Source organism: Varanus komodoensis, unplaced genomic scaffold (genome assembly GCF_004798865.1).
Source record: "Varanus komodoensis strain SLA01 unplaced genomic scaffold, ASM479886v1 scaffold1, whole genome shotgun sequence".
Classification (NCBI taxonomy): domain Eukaryota; kingdom Metazoa; phylum Chordata; class Lepidosauria; order Squamata; family Varanidae; genus Varanus; species Varanus komodoensis.
The window spans coordinates 33,185,374-33,210,227 of NW_025335268.1; the positions used below are offsets into that span (position 1 = coordinate 33,185,374).

At 41.6% G+C, this 24,854-nt stretch overlaps 1 protein-coding gene across 1 annotated transcript in view; it reads left to right on the forward strand.

The window, feature by feature from the left end:
- The window catches only part of PRKN (parkin RBR E3 ubiquitin protein ligase), an 858,599-nt gene that overhangs the window by 299,272 nt on the left and 534,473 nt on the right, over window positions 1–24,854 (forward strand). The window contains exon 4 of the mRNA XM_044421581.1: window positions 418–536. Within this exon, the coding sequence (XP_044277516.1) occupies window positions 418–536 (119 nt within the window). The remainder of the gene's footprint in view (window positions 1–417; window positions 537–24,854) is intronic.

The window sequence follows — 24,854 nt, forward strand, 5'->3', positions numbered from 1 at the left end:
CCAGAAAACCAGTATGGCCATAAAAAAGGGGAGTGAAAGCTTTCTTCTGCTTCTTTATATTCTGCATCTGTATTTCATCATTAAATTCCATAAACTGTATACTATCTTAAATCCATATGGTTCATTTCTTCCTGAATATCCTCAAATCTAAAATGAGGTGCTTTGGTGGACCAGGCCTCTAGAGACTGATACAGGACAAGGCAGGGATTTTTCATCTGTACACAAAATAAAAATGTACTCCATCTTTTGATGTATTAAACAACAGTACTTCCACTCAGGGTTTTTTTTTTTCATAGTCAGCTATGCATGTGCTTTTCAGTTTATTTCAGAAATCTTACTATATACGCAAACATATACAGTCCAAATTTGAGGTCAGTGCTGCAAATAAAGGATCTGCTTTTTCTTTCCTTACAACAGGTGGAGCTAGGTACAACAGCTTTTATGTGTTCTGCAAAAGTTTCTGCCACGATGTAAAACCTGGAAAACTTCGAGTTCGTTGCAAAACATGCAAGCAAGGGACACTGACTCTGGGAAGGGTAGGCAAGAATTTCTATATTTTTTTTAAAAAGATGTTGACAAATGTGAATTATAGATTTGTAAATATTGTATAGTATCTTTCAAACAGTAATTTGAAGCAGTACAACAATTTTGGCTAATATCTTGCAGTCAGCTATGGAATTCGGACTGCAATATGATGTTTTGCCCAGACACCCTCTTTCACTTTCTTTGCTAGAATATTATAGTCTCCTTCACACAAAGTTTTTTTTCCCCTTGGGGTATTTGCTCTTTGCCTTTCTATATGTTCCTGTAGGTTTTGTTGTACAATACAAGGTGGCCTTGTGATGAAGAGCAGAATAGCAAAAATATATTAGGCTTCTGTAAAGAATAATGGTTCCATCTAGGAAAATAGTTGACTTTCTTTGCTTTAAAAAAACCTCAAAAATGGCTGGAGAGTTAGGACTCACAAACTTCTGAGAGAGATGAATAGGAGTGTGCAATAAATGACACTAAGTGGTGAACAACTAACAACTATAATGACAGAAATAATCAGTGGAAGAATGATAGCCACTGATTCCATCTATGGATGGGGGTCTTGAATTTGGAATACATGGTTCACAAATGCAAAACATTTCCTCATATGGGACCAGCACATGATTAGTTTACCCTGGATGAGTAAGGTATTAGGATTTTTCTTTTTTAAGCTGTGTTATTTCAAAATCCATTTTTGGAGCATCCTCCCTCGAGAGATACTTTCTGGTGCCTTTGCTCAGCCAACAAGCAAAGATCTTTTCTTTTTCTTGTGCCTTTATCTGATTCTCCTTTCATCTGTTTGCCCTGCTCTGGTTCATGATTATTCAATTTCTGCTGCTATTTTCCTGCTTGGGCAGTTTTATAATTCTTATTGGATTGTATAGGTTTTAAGTTGTGATTTGCACTGCGCCTGCTCTATTATAAGCTATTCTGAGGACTTTTTGCTGTTGTGGGGGAAAGCAGGGGATAACCATTTTTATAGTAACCTCCGTGTGATGTACTTCTAAATAAACATGTTTTGAACCAGACAGATAGGGGAAAAAATCATTCTGATTTAGATTTTTAAGTGATCAAAGTTCATCCCATTTGTCACCTATTTCAGTAATACAATAAATCTCACTAAAATGCATCTCACTGAAAGGCCATAGGAAGTTGATTACTGAATACTCTTTGCACATATTCTTTACATTTTTAAAATGTAAAGGATTAATATATTAGAGGGATATTAGGCGGCAAGCCTAGATGACCCATGATTTTTATGCAGTATGACCATTGTGTGTCACAGTTAGGATGTAGGCTAAATTACAGATTGGTGTTTTAAGGTTAAGCCTAGCCTTCCTCTGGGCTTACCTACCTTCTTTCCTTGGGCATGGTTGTAAGCAGGTGATCAGAAGCTTTCTTTTCCATTTTAAATTATTGAATTATTTAAACATGTCAGAGAGATCCTAAATTGTGCTACACTTAACTATGGTTAACGAACAAACTATGGTTCAAAGCTGGCTTATTTCCACAAATTCTGCCAGTGTAGTATAGTGGTTAGCATACTGGACTGAGATCCAGGAGTCCCAAGCTAGCTACAAAGCTCACTGGGTGACTTTGGTCCAGTCAGAGTCTTTCAGCCCAACCTACCTCACAGGATTGTTGTTATGAGGATAAGAGGACAAGAAGGCTTTTTAAAGCCACCTTGCATTCCAATAAGGAAGAACGGGAAGATAGTAATATAATAAAGAAATAAATTGACAGCACAGGCTATCTGGGTTCAGAAGACAAAGAAAGCTGTGATTGATTGATTGGAAGTTTTTGCTTCAATCAGTCAATCTGTTTCTCAAGGCCATGCTATTAAAACAGGCCTACTGTAGCAGCATATTCCTATAACGCTAAGCTATGGTTATGCATTAAACCCTGCCTATCTGCAAGTCATGGGAAAAAGGGTTATTTTTATTTTCTCTCTTCCATAACTATGTAGGGATAGCTTAAGGCTGCTTTTTGTGTTTCTTTTTCATGCAAGGAATAATATTTCATTAGGACTTTGCCAATGTATGTACTGGTTAATTTCTCTCTGAATTAATTGAGCAGCAATCACTGAAGCTCACAAACTCAGAAGCCATATTTCAGTTGTGTGCATAAAAGTAAAGCTGAAAGATGTGGAGCACATTGATTTTCTGTTTCTCTCATAGTTTTCATTGACTGTTTCAACTTTTGTGTATGTTTCAGTAATTAGATGTTTCCACAACATCTAATACATCTATAGATTTACTGCAGTCCTTGTTATTGGCCTGTTCGCTTGCCCATAACAATCGGCTCAGCATTTTACAATTTGAATATCGACTTGATTTACTTTGAAATTGGCAACTGATTCTTTTTATTTCTTTATTTCTTTTGTTTTCTTTTTGTTTTGTTTTGTTCTGGAGGTGAAGTGGATGGTACTTAAACGCCGCATGTAAATATTTGCTCAGGAGAAGAAAGCTTGAAGGTGTTGTGTCTTCTGATGCATACCTGTGTTGCTTAACTTAATATTGACTTCACATTGCAGACAGAGGGATCCTTTTCAGTTTTGGTCAAGAGGGAAAGGAAATATATCAGTGGAAAGTGGGAAAGATTTGCATTAAGGTTCAGGTGCCTATTTTTAAGCATATTCAAGATTACATGGAAAGAAGCCACCCATTTTCAGAGTAATCTATTGCCCCTTGGGCAGCAACTAGAGGACCATGGGATTTGTTTGATGTCTCACCTTGTATACTGGTGATGGGACTCTACACTTGGAACGCCCTAGCTGCCCATCATGGCTGTCATGGAAAGAACCATGCCAGCTGTTTTTCTGAGGTCACAGAAAAAAGGATTTAATCAGCATTTCTGCGGGTGAGGAGGGGAAGAGACCAGCACTGCTGTGATGCAACATATCCTGGCACACCCCAGCTTTCTTCCCCCATGCTCTAAACTGCTGCACTTAGACAGTCAAGATCAACAGTTCACCTGCTTTGCAGGGTGAGGGGAACCCAGAGGCTTCTTCTTCATGCTCCTCCCACCTTGCACAAGATCCCTGTAATCCTCCAAGTTCAGAGAGCTGTGTCCTTGAAATGTTTAATGTGTTAACTACTTAAATGACACAAAATGACTGTCAAAAGTTCCTCATATTTTCAAATACAAGGAGCTGGGTTTGTGGGGGTTACCCTCCTTGCCAATGAATGTTTGCAGAATCCCTACAAAGTGTGTGCTTTACTTCCATATCATAGAAACAGAGCGAGTCAGAAGGGGTCTCCTGGGCCATCTAGTCTGACCTCCGGCACCAGCCAGCTCCGCTCATGACATGCCCACCATGTGGACGTCCAGCCTATCCTTGAACACCCGCACCGATGGGGCCTCAACGACCTCTTGTGAAAGCCCATTCCACACCCTCGGGGTCTTAACTGTCAGGAAATGCTTCCTGGCATCCAAATGGAACCTTGGCTCCCTGAGCTTTGCTCCGTTGGAGTGCGTCCTGCCTTCCCCTGCAGGGGAGAACAGGTCTCTACCCATCTCCATGTGACATCCCCTCACATACCTGTATGTCGCCAACAGATCCCCTTGGAGTCTCCTCTTCTCCAGGCTGAAGAGACCCAGTTCCCTCAGTCTTGTCTCATACCCCATCCCCTGCAAGCCGGCCACCAACCTCGTGGCCTTACACTGCACTGACTCTAACCTGGCTATATCCTTTCTGTAACGAGGGGCCCAAAACTGAACACAATGCTCCAGTTGTGGGCGCACCAGAGTCATAGAGTGGTAGTAATACCTCTCTTGATCTAGAAGCCACACTTCTGGCTATGCAACCAAGGGGTGGCGTTCCCCCTCTTGACCACACATCACACTGCTGACTCATGTTTAGCCTGCAGTCAACCAATACCCCAAGGTCCCTTTCACAAGTGCTGCTCTCCAGCCACTTGTCACCTAACCTGTACTTATGACGGCTATTCCTATGCCCCAAGTGCAAGACCTTGCACTTATCCACATTGAACGCCATCCTGTTGTCTCCTGCCCACTTCCATAGTCTGTCCAGATCCTTTTGGATCTACAGTACCTGCTCCTCAATTGTGGCCACTGCTCCAGTTTTAGTGTCGTCTGCGAATTTGATCAGCAGACTGTTCACCCCTTCTTCCATGTCATTAATGAAAAGATTAAACAGGATCGGCCCCAGGACAGAGCCCTGGGGGACCCCACTTGTCACTGGCCGCCATCCTGATGATTCCCTGCTAATGGTTACCTTCTGCTTTCGGTCAGTCAACCATGCACTAATCCACCGGACAGTGCTTTGGTGTATCCCAAAACTCCTCAGTTTCTCTACCAGGATATCATGGGGCACTTTGTCAAAGGCCTTGCTCAAATCCAGGCAAACCTCATCCACTGTATCCCCTCCATCTAGCCATCTCGAAACAGAATTTCACAAGGTTTGTCTGGCAGGACATGTTTTTGCGGAAGCCGTGTTGTGTGGCTGTCAGCCTCCCTTCCCTATCCAGCATCACTAGATCTCTCTCTATTATGAGCCTTTCCATTGTTTTCCCTACAATGGACGTAAGGCTAACAGGTCCGTAATTCCCCATGTCCCTTCTACTACCCTTTTTGAAAAATTGGACCATTGAGACCACCCTCTAGTCCTCTGGAACTTCACCCGTTCTCCACAAGTTCTCAAAAATGGAGGCCAGTGGGTGTGAGAGAAACCCTGCCAACTCTTAAGTACTCTCGGATGTAACCCATCAGGGCCTGGTGCCTTTGTAATGTCCAATGCCCTGAGGAGCCCCTCGACTTCAAGGGGGGTGACTTAATCTGTGGCCCTAAGTCCGCAGCCTCATCGAATCTCCTATGCGGATATCCCCTGTCCCGCTTTGGGGAGAACACAGAGGCAAAATAGTCATTTAGCATCTGTGCCTGTTCCCTCATATCAGTCACTGGATCTCCTTCCTCCTTATTTAGTGGTCCCAGCACTTGTCTCCCCTTCCTCTTCCTATTTACATGCTGAAAGAAGCCCTTTTTGTTGCTCTTGATATTCTTGGCAAGTCTCAGCTCGTAATCAGCCTTAGCCTTGCGAAGAATCCTTCTGCAACGGGCCTCCTCCTCCCAGTATACCCTTTTGTCTATTTGCCCCAGTACCCATTTCCTACGGAGGCTCCTCTTTCGTCTAATCCCTCTAACCACCTCCTTTCGCATCCTTGGCGGCACTCTCCTCCGCCTCCCCATCTTACTGACTAGAGGTATCATCAAGGCTTGCGCTTCCAAAACCTCCTTTTTGAGTGCCATCCACCCCTCCTCAACTCACTTATCTTCCAGTAACCTACCCCGGGAAACTTTCCCCAGTCTGCCCTTCAGTTGGCCAAAGTTGGCCCTCTTGAAGTCCCAGCTTCTACTGCTCGACCTGCCGCACGTCCCCAGTCCCCTGATCTCAAAGCAAAGGATGGAGTGATCACTCGCATCCAGAGCTCTCCTAATCTGTACTTCATCTATCAGCTCCTCCCTATTTGTCAAGACCAAGTCAAGGATGTTTCCCTCCCTCGTCACCTCTCGGACTGTCTGTGTGAAAAACCCTCCCTCTATAGCTTCTAGGAAGCAACGTGACCTGGCTGTCACTGCCAAGTGAGTCTCCCAACTAATATCCGGGAGATTGAAATCTCCCATAATTACTGTGTCTCTCCCCCGAGATATCCTTGGAATCTGGCCTGTCAGGACATCATCCAGAGTCTCAAGTTGACCTGGAGGGCGATAACATACTCCCACTGTCAGGTCTCTTTCCCTGTCAAAACCCCCAAGTTTCACGCAGACTGCCTCTACCGAATCCCCATCTGTGCTGCATTCTATCTCACTGCATCCTATCCCTTCCCTGACGTATAAAGCCATGCCCCCACCTCTCTTTCCCTTCCTGTCCTTTCTAAAAAGGTGATACCCTTCTATGTTCACATTCCAAACTTGCCTTTCATCCACCAAGTTTCTGTGATTCCCACCAGGTCATACCCTCCTATTCCTAGGAGAGCTTCAAGCTCTTCCTTCTTATTACATGTGCTCCTAGCATTGGTGTACATGCACCTCAACTCCTTCCCACTGCTTCCTTTCCTTGGAGTTCCCAGCCTCCTCCTTCCTCCCATCCTCCCTGATGCCTGGCCGCTCTCTGTAGGAGTCCTGTCAGTCCCTGCAGTACCTCTAAAACCCTGCTCCCAGAGCCCTGATCCTCTCCACACACTGGTCCAGTGCAGGCACATTTCTGGGGGGCCTGAACCCCCCCTGGCTCAGTTGAAAGTCTTCCGGACGAAGCTTGCTAGAGCATCTCCAAAGGACTTTTTCCCTATCCTCGTGAGGTGTAACCCGTCCCTTGCCAGAAGTCCATTGGCAAGAAACCGAGTGCCTTGGTCGAGGAACCCAAAGCGTTCCTTCTGGTACCACACCCTAAGCCAGTCGTTCACCTCGGAGACCCTCCTGTCCCTTCCCGGCCCAAATCCCCAGACTAGTAACATTGACAAGAAGGCCACTTGGGCCTTTAGCTCCCTGAGTTTCTTCCCCAAGGCCTCGAAGTCCCTGGTGATCCCGAGCACACCCTGCCTGGCTATGTCGTTTGTGCCCACATGGATCACCAGGAGCGGCTGGTGACACCCGGAGTGAACAAGACGCTCCACTCTGTCCTTCACATACCGGATGCATGCGCCCGGCAGGCAGCAAACCTCCCTTGTCTCCAGGTTGGAGCAGCACACCGCCGCCTCAGTGCCCCTCAGCAGGGAGTCCCCAACAACAATTACCCGCCACCGTGTCTTCCCGGTGGTGGTGGGTGGCCATGCCCTGGCTCTCGCTTCTCCTGCAGCGACCCCCTTGCCACTTGTCGTCCCAGGCTGGTGGTCCTGCTGGTCCCCCGAGGCCTCATCAGCCCCAGCCTCCCCAAGTGAAGAGAACCAGCTCCAGATTGGTGCCAGGACAAGGAGGAGGCCGTGCTTGCCTCCTCCTCCTGTGGGTGACATACCTCCATGTCTCTGCGGCTGCTCCTCCCATGGCCTCTCCCTCAACCCTCTGTCCAGAGGGGCGCTGCCCCTGGCGGGCCTGGAGAGCTCTCTCGGCCCTCAGGCACCTCACCTCCTCTTCTAGCAGGGTCACCATCTTGCACCGAGGGCAAGTGTAACCCTGCCTCTCCTGGGGGAGAAGGGCGAACATGTCGCAGCTGTCGCAGCGAACAGCAACACCTGTGACTCCCACCAAGGCCATCTCCTGGTCTGCCATTGGGATCCCTTCCGAGACCTTACCTTGGTCCCCTGCCTTGTTTGTCCTGCAGTTCCTCTCACTCGCCCAGTCCTCCCAGAGAAAAACCCACTCACACACACACACAAGGATAAAATAAATTTAAATTTATAAATAAACTTAAATTTAAATTGGAGGAAAAACAAAGCAAAGCACAGCACAAAAAAAACCCCCTCTATGTCCCAGGGAAGGGAGTCCCCAGACAGCCCGGGCCACAGCTAAGGGACACAGACAAGGGACGACGCCTTATCAGTCCCTCAGGCCGGTGGCCCCTCTAGCCTCTCTGGCCCTGCCTCCTTCCTCTCTGCTGCTCCTGGCTTCTGCTCCCCTGCCCAGCTCCTGCCTTGCCTTCGCCAGTCCCCTGGCCACTCAGCACTCTCTCCCAGCCTGTGCCCCTGCTGCTCTGCTGTTCTGCCAAGAGGCCATATCCTTCCAACATCTTAAGAATGAAAATAGGGATATTCTTATATGTGAATGTGTGGGGCCAGGAGTACGGTCCAGCAGCTGAATGGTCAGCAACCCTTGTAGGCCAACAAAATCCAAGCCCAAATGTGCCACAATAAGAAAGTGGAAGTTTAAGGAGCAAATAGATTTCTCCCTATGGTAAGGACATTCATCCAGGCCCACAACCTTTGCACTCAGATGCATAACATACATGGGTCAGTATCCAGCAAGACTCAACATAAATTATGTTTCACTAGTGTAAATCATCTAGCACAAAACCAATAGCACAAGCTAGTGGGCCAAAGTCCCAGAGACTGGCATTGCACTAGAGTAGGTTTTGACAATGTGATGCAGTTTTCAAGAGTGCATGTGGCCCTTTGTATACTGTCCATGATTCCTTCTATTTTCAGTGTTTGGAGGTGAGTGTTGTTAGTCATGTGGTTCAAATGGCACCCCTTATACATTGAGAAAGTTGAATTTCGTTTTTAAAAATATCCATCTTGATTTGAGTCAGCCCCATCAGTGTGGTTTGTTGTGGGAAGCTTTCATGGATAACTAGTTCCTACAATGCTGGAATAAGTTTTAAAATGAAATGTAACTGGTAAAATAATGATTCTGGTTTCTGTTTGTTTGTTTGTTTTTTTACATTGTTGTTTAGAATTAAGTCCACATTGCTTATTAAAGTCAGTGTAAACCCTTTCTAGCACAGACTAGAGATGGAAATTCTAAAAAGGACTGGGAGTACTTGACTGAAACCAACTTGTCCATACTTCTCCCACCACTATTGTGCCTGGCTAAATAGAACTGGCAAGCTTTTGCAGTAGTTCAAAAACCTTTCGGACCTGTTTGATGAGCAGTGATAGTGAAAGAAATGTATGTACCATGGACAGTAAGGTATATCAATTCTTATACTGCTGTCCTTCTTAAGCCACAGTAAAAGTTCTCCTCAATTAAAAAAGGCAGGGCCAGTAAGAGTTGGATTTAGAGCCTGCCCAAGCATTTTGAAACTTGAGCTGGAGCAGCAAATGCCCCTCCACCCCACACACACATCAACACACACTCAAGGTACACAGTAACCAAAGCTAGCCAAGTTATTTTGGCCCATGAGGCAGAATATCCAAGCACTTTTCCCTCTAACTACTAGTTAAAATACAATAGCCAACAAGTAAATAGCTAATGATTTGTTGATCTCTCATGACACCAGAAATCTGTTAATGGTATCATGCCTAATGGTGGGGTTGGCTTTGCTTAGAATACAGTGTTAGGCTGGAGTACATTCTTTGATTTCACTTCCTCCCATCGTTTTGCCCCGTTATTCCTTTTTGGCAAGCATCAAACCCCCAGCTAACTGATATTCTCAAGTAAAAAAGCAGGGTCTTGCACTCATCTTCCTGTGTCGCAGTAGCTCATGTTTTTTAAGAGCTTCTTGTTTCATAAGCAGCACAGCACAATATAAGCTCATATTTATTTCAATGACACTCTTTTATTGGCATAAAAGGAAAACCTGTGTAAAATCCACATAAAATGTTGGGCAGCATTAACTTTCTTAGGCAAGTTAATCCTTTTTTTGGTGGTAAGCTGGGAACAGACAACTTAATTGAATTGAACTACATGAATCTTCTCTTTTTCTGGTGCAAAGACTGACATTTCAAACAGTCATAAGTATCCTTACTTGAAAGCCCTCTTTAACTGTCATGCCTATTTGCATATTATTATTTTAGGAGATGTTAGGGATGAATTTAACATGTATAGAGCTGGAAGAAAGCTTAAGGAATTTACCTTAAAAAAGAAAAATATCAGTGATTTTAAGGCTGAGTTTTATGAGTATTTCCTGACCTACTGCAGTATGAGAAATCTATACTGAATTGGATTTATTTGTCAGGAAATATCGCTAGCAGTATTAAGAAAGAGATGTATTTAGAATACTTCATGTTATTAATAACTATTTTCAGCATAACTCTTGCCAAGAGCAACTTCAGACAGCCTAAGTAATAAGTGAAATAAGAAGCACGTACAAGCTTCATTTCCCTTTCTCACTTTGTTTTTATAACCTTAAAAATCACAAAATTTTAAAAATGCATTTCTTACTCCAGTCTTGTGTATATTTCCAAAGCTCCTCTAGTCTTATGTGTCCACTTCCAAACTACCAAATCATAAATCAGTACCTGATTTGGAGGGCAGAGAGAATGTGAAAATGAAGTCATTTGAAAATAGTGTGGTGATTATGGTTTATTGTGTTTGGCAGAGAGAAGGTACAAATCAGAAATGCCACTTAAATGGGTTATTAAGTTGGCCACAACTTTATCATTTTTTGAAAATGTTTAGCAGAATCATGAGCATGAATGCAGACATTGGGTGATTTTCCTTCCTGGACTGCCTGCCAGGAGTTTTGGTGGTAGATAGCTGGATAGATAGCTGATAGACACAGTTTCAGCACAGGCTGCTAACTGGAACCCCTCCCCCTCCCCCTCCCCCTCCCCCTCCCCCTGGATATGGCAAGATTGCAGCCATCATGTTGCCCTGGCCTTGATGACACATCCACCTAGATCCCTAAAGGGGAACCCACTGCAGAGAACCCCTCTCTACCTTCCAAGTGAATCCAGGCCCATGCCTATTGTGACCCCCACTTAAATAATGCAAGTTTACCAGAACAGCCACACATACATAGATCACCAGTGTTGTAAACTACTAAGAGATTCCTCTTGAAATTGTTCCTTCCCAGCCCTTTTAACTGGTGACCAACTTCTGTCCATTGCATGATCTACTATTACCAGGCAGGGGAGTGGGGACTGCAGTAGCACTTTAGTTTCCCTGCTCTATGTTTAACTTTCCAGTTGGCTTGCTGTTGCCAGACCATAGAAAGGTATCTCTGCTGCTTTGTGAGCACTGGATTTGCTGCCGCCTTCCTTTCCCACTATCCAGATACACACATGCTCACAGTGGCAGCTCCCTGGTAAGCAGGAAACTCCATTTGTCACAGTATTTATGTTGTATTGTATACTGGTGTGATAAGTAGACCAAAAAAACAATAAATGTTTTTATCAGTGATAAAATAATCTATAGTGAAAAGCAAAGGAATGCATTTATGTGGATGAGCCAGGCATGAGAACTCGGTAGCAAAGTACCTTAAATAAAACATAGCGTTGGATCCAGACTTAACCATGCTTAGAATAGGCTCACTGAAATACTGAGACTTAAGTTAAAGCTGACTGACTCACAGTCAATTTGCTCAATGTATGATTAAGTCCAAAGCCAATTCAACATACGATTCATAGTACCACCCTATAAATCTCTATGAAAAACAAAGTTCTGCTGAGTATAATGGGGATTAGCGCCATTTTAATATGTATAGCATGCTTAACCTTTGGACCATGGGCACATTTGACATTTTGAGACAGAGTCCTAGACACTGCCACAAAGTGGCTGCTGTGGGACATGCAGCAAAGGATACCAAACATGCTTAGAAGACCAGGTACAAGACAGAGGAGGTGTCTGAGCCCCAGCACACTAAACAACTTTTTTGGACCCCACCCACTTTTTCAGAACCAAATTCACTGTAAAATATATTGATAAAAAAGGGCTGGACTGGTGTGCCTTGGAAGACAATAAGCAAAGTAGTGTCTGAAGTAGATGGATGCCTGCAGGCACCCCTTTTTCTACTCTGGATATATAAGATTGTAACCTCAGTTAAATTGCTTGATTAAATGTAACGAGGCAAAAGGAATGTCTTCTATAGATCTGTGCTTAATACCAGTCTGTCATAAATATAAAAAGCTCACCCCTTGAGTACCTAGTAACTCTCAAATGGCAATAGATATTTGTAATGGATTGGAATTGTCTGCATTGCAGTTGTATATTATATCTTCCCTCAGTTTTCAGGACTGTGCCCTTTGAAATCATAATTGCAACTGAACAATTGGCAGCTAGTGGGATGGCAATATGATGATTAAGGCAAATAGTTTATCTAAAAGGAAATAAAACACCATCAGGCTTTTTAGATTTTGGAAGGCATCTATCAAACAAGAGATACTTATTTTGATTCACGTTTGGAAGTGCTTACATCCTTCATCAACTAGATAGAAAATGCCCATTGAAGCTGCTCCTGAACATGACTTAGCCTGTGCTTATAGGCACTTCACACTTCCTTTTCAGCCACACACTGATTTTGTTTATTCATAACACCATGGATTGCAATGCCATAAACACATAGATGGCAAAAGGCTGCCTTTCCTGTCAATATCATTAAAGTGTGAATAGCATCAATTGGAACAAGCTAAAGTGTTCTTCGCATAAGTGTGTGTCTGTCTGAGCAGTGTTGACAAGTTGTTTTACATATGATATAGCAGCTTGACTTTTGCGGGGGGTGTGCTTGATAAATGAGGAGTGTTGAACAAGAAGTGTTTGGTGGCCTTTGAACAGGGCGTTCAACATGAAGATGGTTGTTAAAAGAGTATACTAGTCCTGCAAAGTTCATTTCGTAATAAGTTTGAAAACAAGAGAGAAACTAGCCAGTGATCAAGGATTATGGGATCTGTAGTTCAACTTGTTGGGCTTCGTGAGCCATGCAACCTCAGGCCAGAGAGATGCTGCCAAAACAGGCTCTCGTCCTGGAGTCTTTAGAGCAGAGGAGATGCCTGGCAAAGTCCTGAGGGGAAATCCTTATCCAACTTGAACATTCTACCAACGCCGTATTCTTCCCATGGATTTCAACTGATGTATTCTAAATATGTTTGAATCTGGATCAAACGCAGTATAAGGAAAGAAAGTGCAGGGACTGGGTCCACTACTTCTAAAATACAGCATTTCAAGGAAACTACCTTTGATTCTGAATATGAACTAGAAGAAGAGCTGGGGTCAGAATTCTTTGCTGAAATGTCATGGTCAGAAAACTTTAAGCAAAAAAGCTGATGAGAACCAGACCACCTCTAGTTGTGGGGGAGGAGGCACTGCAAACAGGGTGTGTCAGAGGGGGAGGGACATTTAATAGGTCCTATTGTCATTGGCCAAATCAGGAAAGCAACATCCAGTATCCCCACCATCTGGTCCACAAGCAGCAGGAACCTCCCTGAACATGGAGCTAACTGTGGCATGAAATCCCTAATTTCAATCCCTAATTAGCAGGCTCTATAGCCTGATGGAAGTTTATTACTATCAATATTTATTATATCCTTTTTGTATCAGCAAGCCACTTTATCATAAGAAAATACATGTTTTCTTCTCATGTTCTGCTGGGAAGCAAGGCTGTAGGAGAGAGATCCACTTGCCACAACTGTATATTATCATGCCCTCTCTTCTTTCCTTTCTTTCACTGTCCTTTTAATTCTCATCTTCAGTTCCCTCCTCTCCTTCCTAGAAACTGTCGCACTCCACCATACAGTCTCACTGTAGCATAGCTTCTCATCTTCTTCATACATGTCTGATTTGGTAAATTTCTAAGGACAAAGAGAGGCCCATACGTAGCAGACAACTGCCAAGCACACCCCAGTGCCTTCATGGTATGTATTGAACCTATCGGAGCTGCCAACAGGTGTTCAAAATTTTATAGCAGGAATATGCAATCTTGTACCCACCAGATCTTTGGCCTATCAATCCAGAAACCCCAGTTGGCATGGCAAGTGCTCAGGGATTATGGGAACTGTGATAAAACCACCTGGAGGGTGTCAGGCGACATACCCCTGCCTTAAAGACTGCAACAGAGCACAAAGGTAAAGTTGCCAGGCTTTACAGGGCAATGTGATTTACATCTTGAGTAGCTTAAAGGTCCTCTACTGTGCTAACTTTATTCAGATATATACAGTTGGTAGAAACAAAATATTTAAAATGTTCATAAGCAATTTTTCAATCTGAAGCTGTGATATGATACCTAGTGACATTGAAGAAAGTTCAGTTGAACTCAGTGGAATTTTCTTCTCAGTAAATTAGTACTACAGAGATCTTATCTATTCACATACACATATTTAAAATAAATGTTAAACTATGAGGGGTGGTGGGGAATGACTTTTTCCAAGCTAGTGAACATTTTACTTGTAGTTCCTTAGCTAAGTGGAATAAATTAGTCTTTGGATTTTCCAGTTAACGATTGGAAATTGACTGTGGCATATGGATGTTAACAAATTTACATGGTATGAAATATTTTAAAATTTGGACAGATAAAAGTTCTTCCAGCCAAAGAGAGAAAGAGAGAAGGAAGGAGAAAAATGCATTTCTTGTTTGATCAGATCACATAATGTGAAGTAAATGAATGAATGGAACAAACAAGCAAACCTTTCTTGGAAGGCGCTGCAAACCAGTTTCTTCAGCATGGATTGGAATTGTCAAAAGGGAAGTGAATAAAAATTAAAGTAGCTAATTTACTTGCAGATTTTATTTTCTTGAGGGAAAAGGCATAGCAGAGCCAGATGACTGACTAGTTAAAGAAAATAAATTAAAAATGCAATGCCAAAAACAACGATGTGTATGTAGCCTTTTCCTCCTGGAAGTTTGAAATGCTACCAAAATATGAGATCATTGTTCCAAAGCCTATTTCATTTTCATTGACAATAAACCTAAAATGAAAAAGAACCTCCTTCTTTCTGTGCTAAGTGCCAATTATATTGATTCCCTCTGAGCTATCATGTTGAGTGCTAAAAAACTCTGCCCGATAACCTACTGTCCACCATCTTGTTGCTAGAAATTCTAGCTCCTAACTTGGCAAGATTCTTGGTTTTTTCAGTAGTTATGTTCAATATGCAGAAATTTAGCAGGTGGAGCTTTCCCCATCAGTTCATTTTCATGCCAAACTAAGTTTTACCTGCATGATAATTAGCATCAATTAAATAGCACAGGAATCCTGCTGGTGGGGATAGGGGAAAAGAGAGAGAGGGCAACTTTACTAGAAAGGGATTGAACAAAATTGTAATCTCCTTGGGGCTGCTGCCTATCTTTGCTTGCTGGTGCTATATCAGTTATCAGCATCCCCCACCTATCTGCCTTTTGAGCCTTTCCTTTTCAATCAGAAAGGTCATGTTCAGCATGGCTGAATTCTACATTTATCCTTATTCAGGGTCTCAAGGATCCTACCATGTAAGAGATTTCTCTATTTATTAGATCTATATCCTGCTTTTTCTCTAGAGTGCACTCAAAGTGGCTTACATAATTCTTTTTCTGCTCTCAATCTTATCTCTACAACAACAACCCTGTGAGGTAGGTTGGGCTGAGACTGGCCCAAAGTCGCCCAGTTGGCTCCATGACCAAGTGGGACTAAAAGCCAGATCATTTGAGTCCTGGCCCTGCACTATAAGCCACTATACCACACTGTCTCTCAGAGATTCAAGTAATACTTGACAAGCCAGGGTATGCTTTCTAGCAGGGAAATAAAAGCAAGGTAGATGCAGATGGGTGTCATACAAGATGTGTGTGGGGAATGTGTAAGTTCATTTCTTGTCTTGTTCAGTCGCAAAGTCATGCCCAACTGTTCGTGACCCCATGGAGCACAGCACACCAGGCTTTCCTGTTGTCCACCGTTTCCAGGAATTCACCCAACCCCATGCCCACTGCACCAGTGACTTCATCTAGCTACCTCATCCTCTGCCATCCCCATCTTCTTTTGTCATCAATTGTTCCCAGCCCCATGGTCTTGTCCAATGAGTCCTTCCTTCTCATTAGGTGGCCTAAGTATTTCAGCTTCAGTATGTCCTTCTAAAGAACAGTCAAGGTTGATTTCCTTTATTGACTGATTTGATCTCTTTGTAGTCCAAGGGACTCACAAAAGACTTCTTCCAACACTACGATTCAAAAGCATCAGTTATTCAGCACTCAGCTTTCCTTATGGTCCAAGTCTCACAACCATACGTTACCACTGGGAAAACCATAGCTTTGAGTATACGAACTTTTGTTGGCAAGGTGATGTCTCTGCTTTCTGGTATGCTGTCTAGATTTGCCATAGCTTTCCTCCCAAGCAGCAAGCATCTTTTAATGTCTTGGCTGCAGTTACCAGCTGCAGTGATCTTGGAGACCAGGAAAATAAGTTCATTACCTCAACACTTAGTTTAAGAATTAGTGCCTGGTTGTGACATGCCTACTGTTTGGCAATAAGGAAAAAAGTTTGAGGTGGATCTCATGAAATAATATTTTTTCTGCTTGTTAGAAAATAATATTTACACTTTTTCTATATCACTCCACATCCAAATAAATTCAGGGGGGGTGAATGGTATGGGATTAAAACACACAAGAGAAAACAATTCATTAGAAGCATTTAAAAACAAAGTAACTTAAAGCTGTGGCTTAATGTTTACATGTTTCGAAAATGTAGTGTGCCAGTTGTTGTTGAGATACCTGTGATCTATGGCAAACTAATTTTCAAATTTGCTCTCTCCGTGGACATAATGATATTTCATTAACTTTCAGAGGTGTGTAGCTTTTTGCTCTCCAGATGTTTTGACCTACAACTCATGTTATCCTTCACCATTGGGTATGCTACCTTGGAAGTTGTAGGCCAAAACATTTGGAGGGCTACAGTTCTTCACCCTTTCAGATAGTTTTATGCACAGAAAATCTATTTTAGGTTATTTTTAAAGGGAATTGGCATGTTAATTATGACTATGCCTTCATTATAGGACAAATTTTAATAACAGTGGGAGTAGAATTAAAATAAACTATTTACATACAGTGCAGCTTGGATTAATCCCTGTAAATCAGTACAAGCATGTATCGGCATAGCCCCTCTTGCCTTGTGGTGTGGCCAGCTGTTTTGAAAGAATTTTGGAGAGTAGTATGCTTGAAGATTTTCAAGGATGATGAAGCAACACTCAAGCCTGAAGTAAAACTGAGAAAATTACGTGACATCATTGTTAGGAAAGGATTCATCATCTGCTGTTCTAAACTCCTCTAGCGGAAATTACAACCATACTGAGATGTTAATAGCAGACTGCTAGAATTCACACCTGTTGATATTTAATAAATTTGTATGGAACTAGCCATAGGGTAAAGCCAAATTAAAATGAGATGTTTTGAACTGATTGGTACTATAAATTGAGCAATAATCACATATCTAAAAACATTTAGTAGAAAAACAATAGTCAAAGCAATCGTCCGGAGTGTATGAAGAAGTAGTTCCCAAACTCATTTATAGGACTGCACTGCATGTCAGTTTAGCATACATTCATTGATAGATGGTTCTGTTCAATTTCTGCATCAACCTGCAATTAGAAAACTACATAAAATATGCATTATTTTAAACTTTTTAAACAAATGCACAACTTTTTCCTGTACATTTTACCCTAAAACTTGCATTTTGTACACATTTTAACCTAAATATGTGTTTAGGTGTGCTCTTTGTACTGAGAATTATATTGTCAAATTTCATGAAGTGTGAAAACTAAAGGATAGCTGTGTTCCATACCACTTAGATATGTGAACCAGTTGAAATCCACAAGTACCCTCACAATTTGTGTAACTGTATACTCAGCTGTCTTGTTCAGGTTGTCTGATGAACAGATGAAGAGCAAGGGCAAGGACCACCACAACAGTGCCATCCCTGTATTCATTGTACACCCATGTCATGTCTGAAAAGCTTAAGCTGATTCTGATGGTCCCAGTTTTGACTGCATTTATTTATTTACTTACTTACTTACTTACTTACTTACTTACTTACTTACTTACTTAAAGTTTTTATACGCCGTCCCCTGGCTACATAGCCTCGGCTACATAGCCTCATTTTCAGGAGTTAAGATAAACACCTTAGGATGCATAAAACGAATCTAGGCATAGTGGGGAAGGTAATCCCGGAATCAACAGTGCACAGGTGTGGACAGTTTTGTGCAGCAGAATTGTGTATGGCAACTATATCTGAGTGATATCAATTAAACAGGGCTGATATGGAAACTCTGTATTTATTTTGTTATAAACCAGACTGCAGACTTTTATTGTGTACGATCACTCTGACCAAGCAGGAGTTGTATCCAGTGCTGAGTTTAATTATTTCTACATGCTCCTAATAATAATACTGATCATGGTTGCATTCTTTCATCACCCACAGATGAAGGAAAACAGGAAAATCCTGTTAAAATTATTTACTGGTAAGGTGTTTTCCCATTCTAGAATTATCCATGCTAGAATTATCCATTCTATATTTATTGCTGTTTGCGAGAGGCAGTATCTGTGTTTTTTTCCTTTCCCAAAAAAGCAAGAACTTTTTATTCATCAGTGCTATACACATTCCTTAACTTTTCATTTGATATGTGTGTGTGCGTGTGTCTGTGTGTGGAGAAAGAGAAAGAGAAAAAGTTTTGGCACAGTGAGCTATTGATGAGTGGAATCATTACCAGTAAAGTAAATTAAAAGCTGTTTCAAAACAATGTTTTGTATAGGGACAGGCTTTTGCCTCACCCTTAATATGCTTGTAAGTTTTGACCTCATGATCATTTCTGACATGTACTCAGTATTATTTACTTAATGTTATAGCAAGCTAGGCATGTTGTACTGTATTTGTGCAGCCAAGCTAATTAAAAGTAAGCTAAGATGAGAAATTTTTCTGTTAACTCTACACATGACCAAGGTACCATACATTTTGTTTGGATTGCTTAAAAATTGGTTCATGACCTTTTCAGTCCCTTTGTGTAGAATAGTAAATTTCTCACATAATTTCTATTATACTTGAGTCAATTTTAATTCATCAGATATTTATTGAGTGATCCTAAATGGAATGAGGCAGTGATATGGTGGTCCGTCTGCCAGTTCCAAGTTTTCTACTAGCTCTCATTGGACAGAGCAAGTAATGAGATGGTGAATTTATCTTTTTGCCTTTTATTTGCCCATTTTAAAAAATGGCTCCAAAGGGAGGACAAATGTCCTTACTAACCTGAAGTGGGAATATTCTGGAACTCTGATCCTGAAGTCTTCTAGAGTTAAAAAAGACTGTTCCAACCCCCACCCTTCCCCTGGATCTATGTTCCATTTAAGTCTAGTGTAGGCCCCAAAGGAGGCATTCCTGGTATTGCTCAAAGGTAGCCTAGGATCCAGTGAGGCCAAAGTTACTTCTCATGGATCTGAGAAGATCCATGGTTAGATCTTTTGGCTATGCAGGTTTACAATGGACATGGTTAATTTTCTGCTATTAAAATCAATTTGGGAAATAAAAACAAAATATTAGATGAACCAAAATGAGAAAGAGCATCCTTCTTCTACCCTGGGATTAAAAGAAACCATCAGGGCTTTGGAAGTGTTCAATCATTCACTACGTCATTTCCTACCTTGGTTAGAATCACTATGAAAGAAGTCTGTGGACGAACTTGTCTACTATAGATCACATAGTTAATACATCTGCCTGTGATGCTGAAATAAATAATGGTGTGGGAATATTTTTAGGAGTACTTGAGTTCAGAGCAGTTAATAGTCACATTAGTCCAGAGATACTGCAGATCAAAAAGAACCTCCTGTATAATATAAGTTCAAAAGTCTTGAATGTGGCACTTTATTGTTTGAACATGTTGATGGAAAAAGGGATAACCTGAAGCTTAAAGGGGTCATTCATAGTAGATAATGTCCAACAGCACTTTTCAATTATTAGAAAGTTCATGAAAATTCAGCATATAAATATGAGCGAGAGCGCCAAGAGATTTTAGGATGACACCATCTGACCTCTTCTTGACTCCTCTTTTCTGCCATGGGATGAAAACTACATTTGGATAAGATTTCTGATTAAATTACATCAGATGAAGGCCCCTTAAGAACCATAGGGCCAATATATCAGAAACAGCAAAGATAGGGAGGCTGTTGGGTTTAAAGGAGAACTAAACAAAAAAAGACCTAAACAAATTTAAAGAACAACTAAAAGATGCTAATGAGATTGCAGAGTATCTTCACTGCAGAACAGATACCTGTTCCTAAACTTGATGTCCTCAGGAAAAGACACTGAGGAACTGAGTCAGGTAATGGTTGCAACAAAACATCAAACTCTCAATTGTATTAACAGATTGGAAGGTAACAAATCACCAGTCCCTGATTGTATTCATTGTAGATTTCTTTTAAAAATCTCAGATGTGAAATTGTGGGCTTTCTCACAAAACTATGTAATATATCCCTAAAATCAGCCTCTGTTCTCTGGTTGGCCATTGTGTGAACAAAATGGATTCTTGGTCAAACACAGCAGGGCTCTTCTTATGTTCCTCTAGACCTGTCTATTTTCAGAAATAAGTCTTTTTGTTCATTTCCAAGATTGCTCTCCAAAGCACTAGATTCTGTTGTTCTTGCTGTAAGTCCCTCGGAGACAATGGAACTGGCAGAGGTTCAGTGGCAGTATTTGATATTGCGCTCAGAAGATTTCTGAGATGCTTTGCCTTGTTACCATTACCAATGTTGTATTTTTGTCTATGTTATGCTCCTATAAATAATATATTATTATATAAATATTCATTAAATAAGGCTTTTAAGAAATGCTTCCATTTCTCAGAAGCACCCACCCCCGACCCCACTGGAGAATTTTCTATGTAAACTTTTATTTTCTATGCACACAGAATTTCCTGTGGAATTCAGTGCCACAGGAAGTAATGATGGCCACCAATTTGGATGTCTTTGAAGGAGAATTAGACAAAATATATGGAAGAGAAGGCTGTCAATGGCTGCATACACCAGTTGCTGGGAGCTTGGGCAGGAGGGAACACTTGAGGGGTGCTGTGAATAGTGGTTTGGCACCCATGTGAATGCAGCGCTGGACTGGAGAGACCATTGTTCTGATCCAGCCTGGTTTTTCTTTATGTTCTTACATTCTCTCTATGAAATTCTGCTGTGTCCACAGTCTTCTTCCTGAGAGATCTTATATTACAAAGTCAACTGAGCAGCTTAGTGTTGTCTGAAGATAACAAAAAGTGACAGCCATATATGTTAAGAAAAAAATTAGTCCTTACCCACTTAGTTGAATGAGTAGGAGACTGTAGAATACAGATGGTATGCCAACAGTGTGTATTGGAGACACACTGGCTAATGATTCCATCAGAATCCACCTTATTATTCCAAGGTGGCTTGTTTATTGCTTTGATGCGTAAATGGTCTGTGTCATGGAAGGATATTGTCAATTATGAAGGGGAATCCAAAGAGAAATACCCTGGGATTGTCAGAAGGTAAAATTCACCAGAAAGACAACTAGTTACACCACAGAATTGCATTATCTGACACTGTAACATCATAGTCTGACAATATTTAACAATATGACAAGTAATGAGGAGGCTTTGCACCAATGGGAAATGAGTGAGAATTGACTCACTTAATGAAAGGACACAGCCTGGACTGGATCCAGGTTTTGGGATGCCATTGGACAAGTTGGTTTCAGTAGGAGCTTCCCGCTGCATGGGCCAGGCACCTCTTCATTTCTGTCCCCCATTGCTCATTCACTTGGACTTAACTACCAAGTGTTCAGCAGGGGAGTGCAAGAGCAGTGAAAGATGTTGCTCCAGAGTGCCTGCTCAAACAAGGCAGGTTCACCTGGCAACAATGAGTACGATCAAGGGGGCCAAGAGATTGCTGCAAGGCTGCTGCTGGGCTGCAGGCCTTGGCAGGAGCAGCAGTGCCTACCACTGGGGCCAACCCCAGAAATGGAAAAGAAATATAAATGGCCTATAAAGTTACTTCACCTTTCAAATTCTGAGGCAATGCACAATCAGCAAAAAGAAAGGGAAAGAATAGCACTCTTCCTATTTTTAGAATGGGGGTTGGGGAATATCCCTCCTTTTTCCAACTAACCATCACCCAGGACATCTTTACTGCTTACTTTTGCTGATATTCAAATGAATCAGTGCTTTTTTTTATAATACTTGCATAGTATTTTTCATTGTGAGAACACGGATTGGTAAGCCCGCCATCAGTATTGCTCCCCAGAAAAAAAACATTGTCTTTGGAGAAAAAGAAGTGCTACCACTAGGGTGTTGCAAAAGTCACATGTTTACTTCTGTGACCCTGTGTTGAGAAAACAGTAACATTTGGAGCAGTTTGTTCCAATCATGCAATGTTTGCCCTCAAATGAGAAAGCCGGATGCATGCATAGAAGGACCTTTTGATAGCTAGGAAAAAATTTAGAGGGAACCTTGCCTGTTGGATTAACTGTGAAGGCTCAGTGTTTAATAACTGGTGATTGCTTTAATACTGTCACCATAGTCAAGCTGCAAGTATGAACATGATTACTTTCCAAATGAACATCTCCTACAAAAATACAGAGTGTTACGGTGGCTGGGTTTGACCTAAAAACAAAGCCCATATGGATTTGTTCATTTGCAAGTGCAGATTGTTGAGACTGTGAGTCTTTCACTTAGTCACAGTTTCCCTCTCTTCTAGCCATATGGTTGCCAATTCTAGTAGTAGAACAGTAAAAAAAATAAGTAAAAACATAGCCTAAAAAGTGACAAGGGAATTGGAGATAATTTTCATTTTCCACTCTGTTTCACAAGTGCTTTATCTTCAGGTGGCCTAATCAACCTTGACAGTGCTTAAGAATCAAAATAGGGCAGCAAGACTGCTAACTGGGACTGGCTGATATGGTGTGAATGCTTTGCCATCTGAAAATTGACGTGCTGGTTTTAACCATTTAACTAGTTCCAGGTTACTTGAAGGAGGATCTCATATCTACCTGCCTGGCCCCTGAGGTCATCTTCTCAGTCCCTACACCTCCATGGGGCCCAACAAACATGGTGAGGTGGGTACTCTCTCCAGAAAGCTCTCCTGGGGCCTATGTTATGGCCTTTTCAGGACTAGATTAAGACCTTTTTATTTGTCCAGGAATTTTAATGCTTTACACAGCACTTTTAATTTGCTGTGGGCTTCAGTTTGATTTTATGTGCTGCTGCATTTTTATTCTTCATTGCTGGCTTTACCTTGGGTTTATTATATGATATTTAATTCATTGTACTGTCAGTATTTTATGTTTTTAATGTATTGTACACCATCTAGAAAACCTGGGTTATTTAAAAGTGCAATAAATAAAATGTAGTTTAAAGGTGCAATAAATAAAATGTTTTGAAGTGAGAAAAAAGCAACGAGCAGCTATACCAGTTTTTCATATATGACTGTCCGTTGGTTTTTGCTCCCATACTAGCAGTGATGCTACTGGAATCAGTATGGTAGACCATATTATTTAAACTTCACCAGATCACCTACCTTTGATCCAAAGGCAGTTCTCAGAAGCAAAGTAACCATCCTACAGATCTTCATCTATGGGTAATAGACAATGGATTCTGTAAAGAATACATTCTGGTAATCTTTACAGTTTCCTCTGGAGTCTACAGAGGTTGCCATGCAACAGGATGAAGAAGCACTTTGTCTATTGACAGGCAGTTTTTTCGCAAGGGAGAAAAAATTCCCAGTCTTAGCAGGTGTATCTACATCATTACCTTTTTTGCTGCCTTTAATTTAAGTGGATTTTGTTCTGTGCTTCTTCACATAGTTTTAGCAAGCATGTGCATAGAATATGGGAATAATTAAAGGACAAGAGGTGCAATGAGGGACAAAGTTTGTTCATGAGTAAATTTGTTCCAGTGTACTCACACTAGGCAAAAGCTTGTAAAGTTAAGCTGTGGTGCATAATCATAAGCACATACCCATAAGTTTATTGTATCTTAGCCATTTGCCATTATACAAGGTTAGAACTCTACTAACAAACTGTCAAAAGTTGAAAACTTCCCCATACATCTTTTATATTATTATTACAATAAGAAACAAACCTTCACAAAACAAACCTTCCCCTCAATAATTTAATAAGGAATGCATGTGCATGTGTCCGGTTGGCATTCTGTAGCAGGCTGCTGTGCCTGCCCAGGAACATCAAAATGAGCTGTCTAAGGATCTTGACTGATGTGGCTGACTCCCTCTTCAGGGGAACACTCTGGAGTTGTCCACCTTTCTTTCCCAATAGGTTGAGGGTAGCCCTGCTCCTCCTTGCTTCCTCCAACCTGGTGGACTGCAGATGTGATAGACTGCACTTTCCACAATCCCACAGCCACTTAAAAAAGGCTGTTCTGAGTTTCTTCATCTTGCCATTTTATTTTCAATAGTTGTATTGATTATTCCTTGAGTCTTTCTGGCTCCTGCTATGCCTTCCCTTGGATGGATTGCATATTCAGGTGATGTGTGGGTCCCATCAGGAATGTAATTCATACTTACCACTGCAAACATGGTAGCAAATCCCACACCTAAGAAGCCAAAAAATGTGATTTTCATCAGTCCGTTGGCTCATGTTTGATTAGATTCTTCAGGTTTAATGCAGTTTAATAAAGAACTGTATTTCAGGATCCATGATGGGGGATTCTTAGATGTGGGTTTTGCCACCTGGTTATTTTGTTTGTTTTCTTGCAGTGAACCTCATTACAAACGTGAGTAAGAAGTAGCTTTAATGACACAGATTCAGTTACCTTCCCCAAATCTCTTAGTTTAATTTAGCCTTTCTGTTGTCAGTAGTGATCTTTACCTTTGGGAATGAGAGGTGAACTACTAAATCACATTCAGTGGTAAATTGGTAGTAAAGTGGTAAATTTCTCAAAGTGCATCTGTTAAAGGTTGTTTCTTTATCCCCCTCTCCCCCTAGACCTTGTGTGTCATATGTAGCATATATCACTCCTAAAAGTGCTGCACCTTATTTGCTAGGCCCACCTGTACTTTTGTGTTGAAAGTTGGATGGC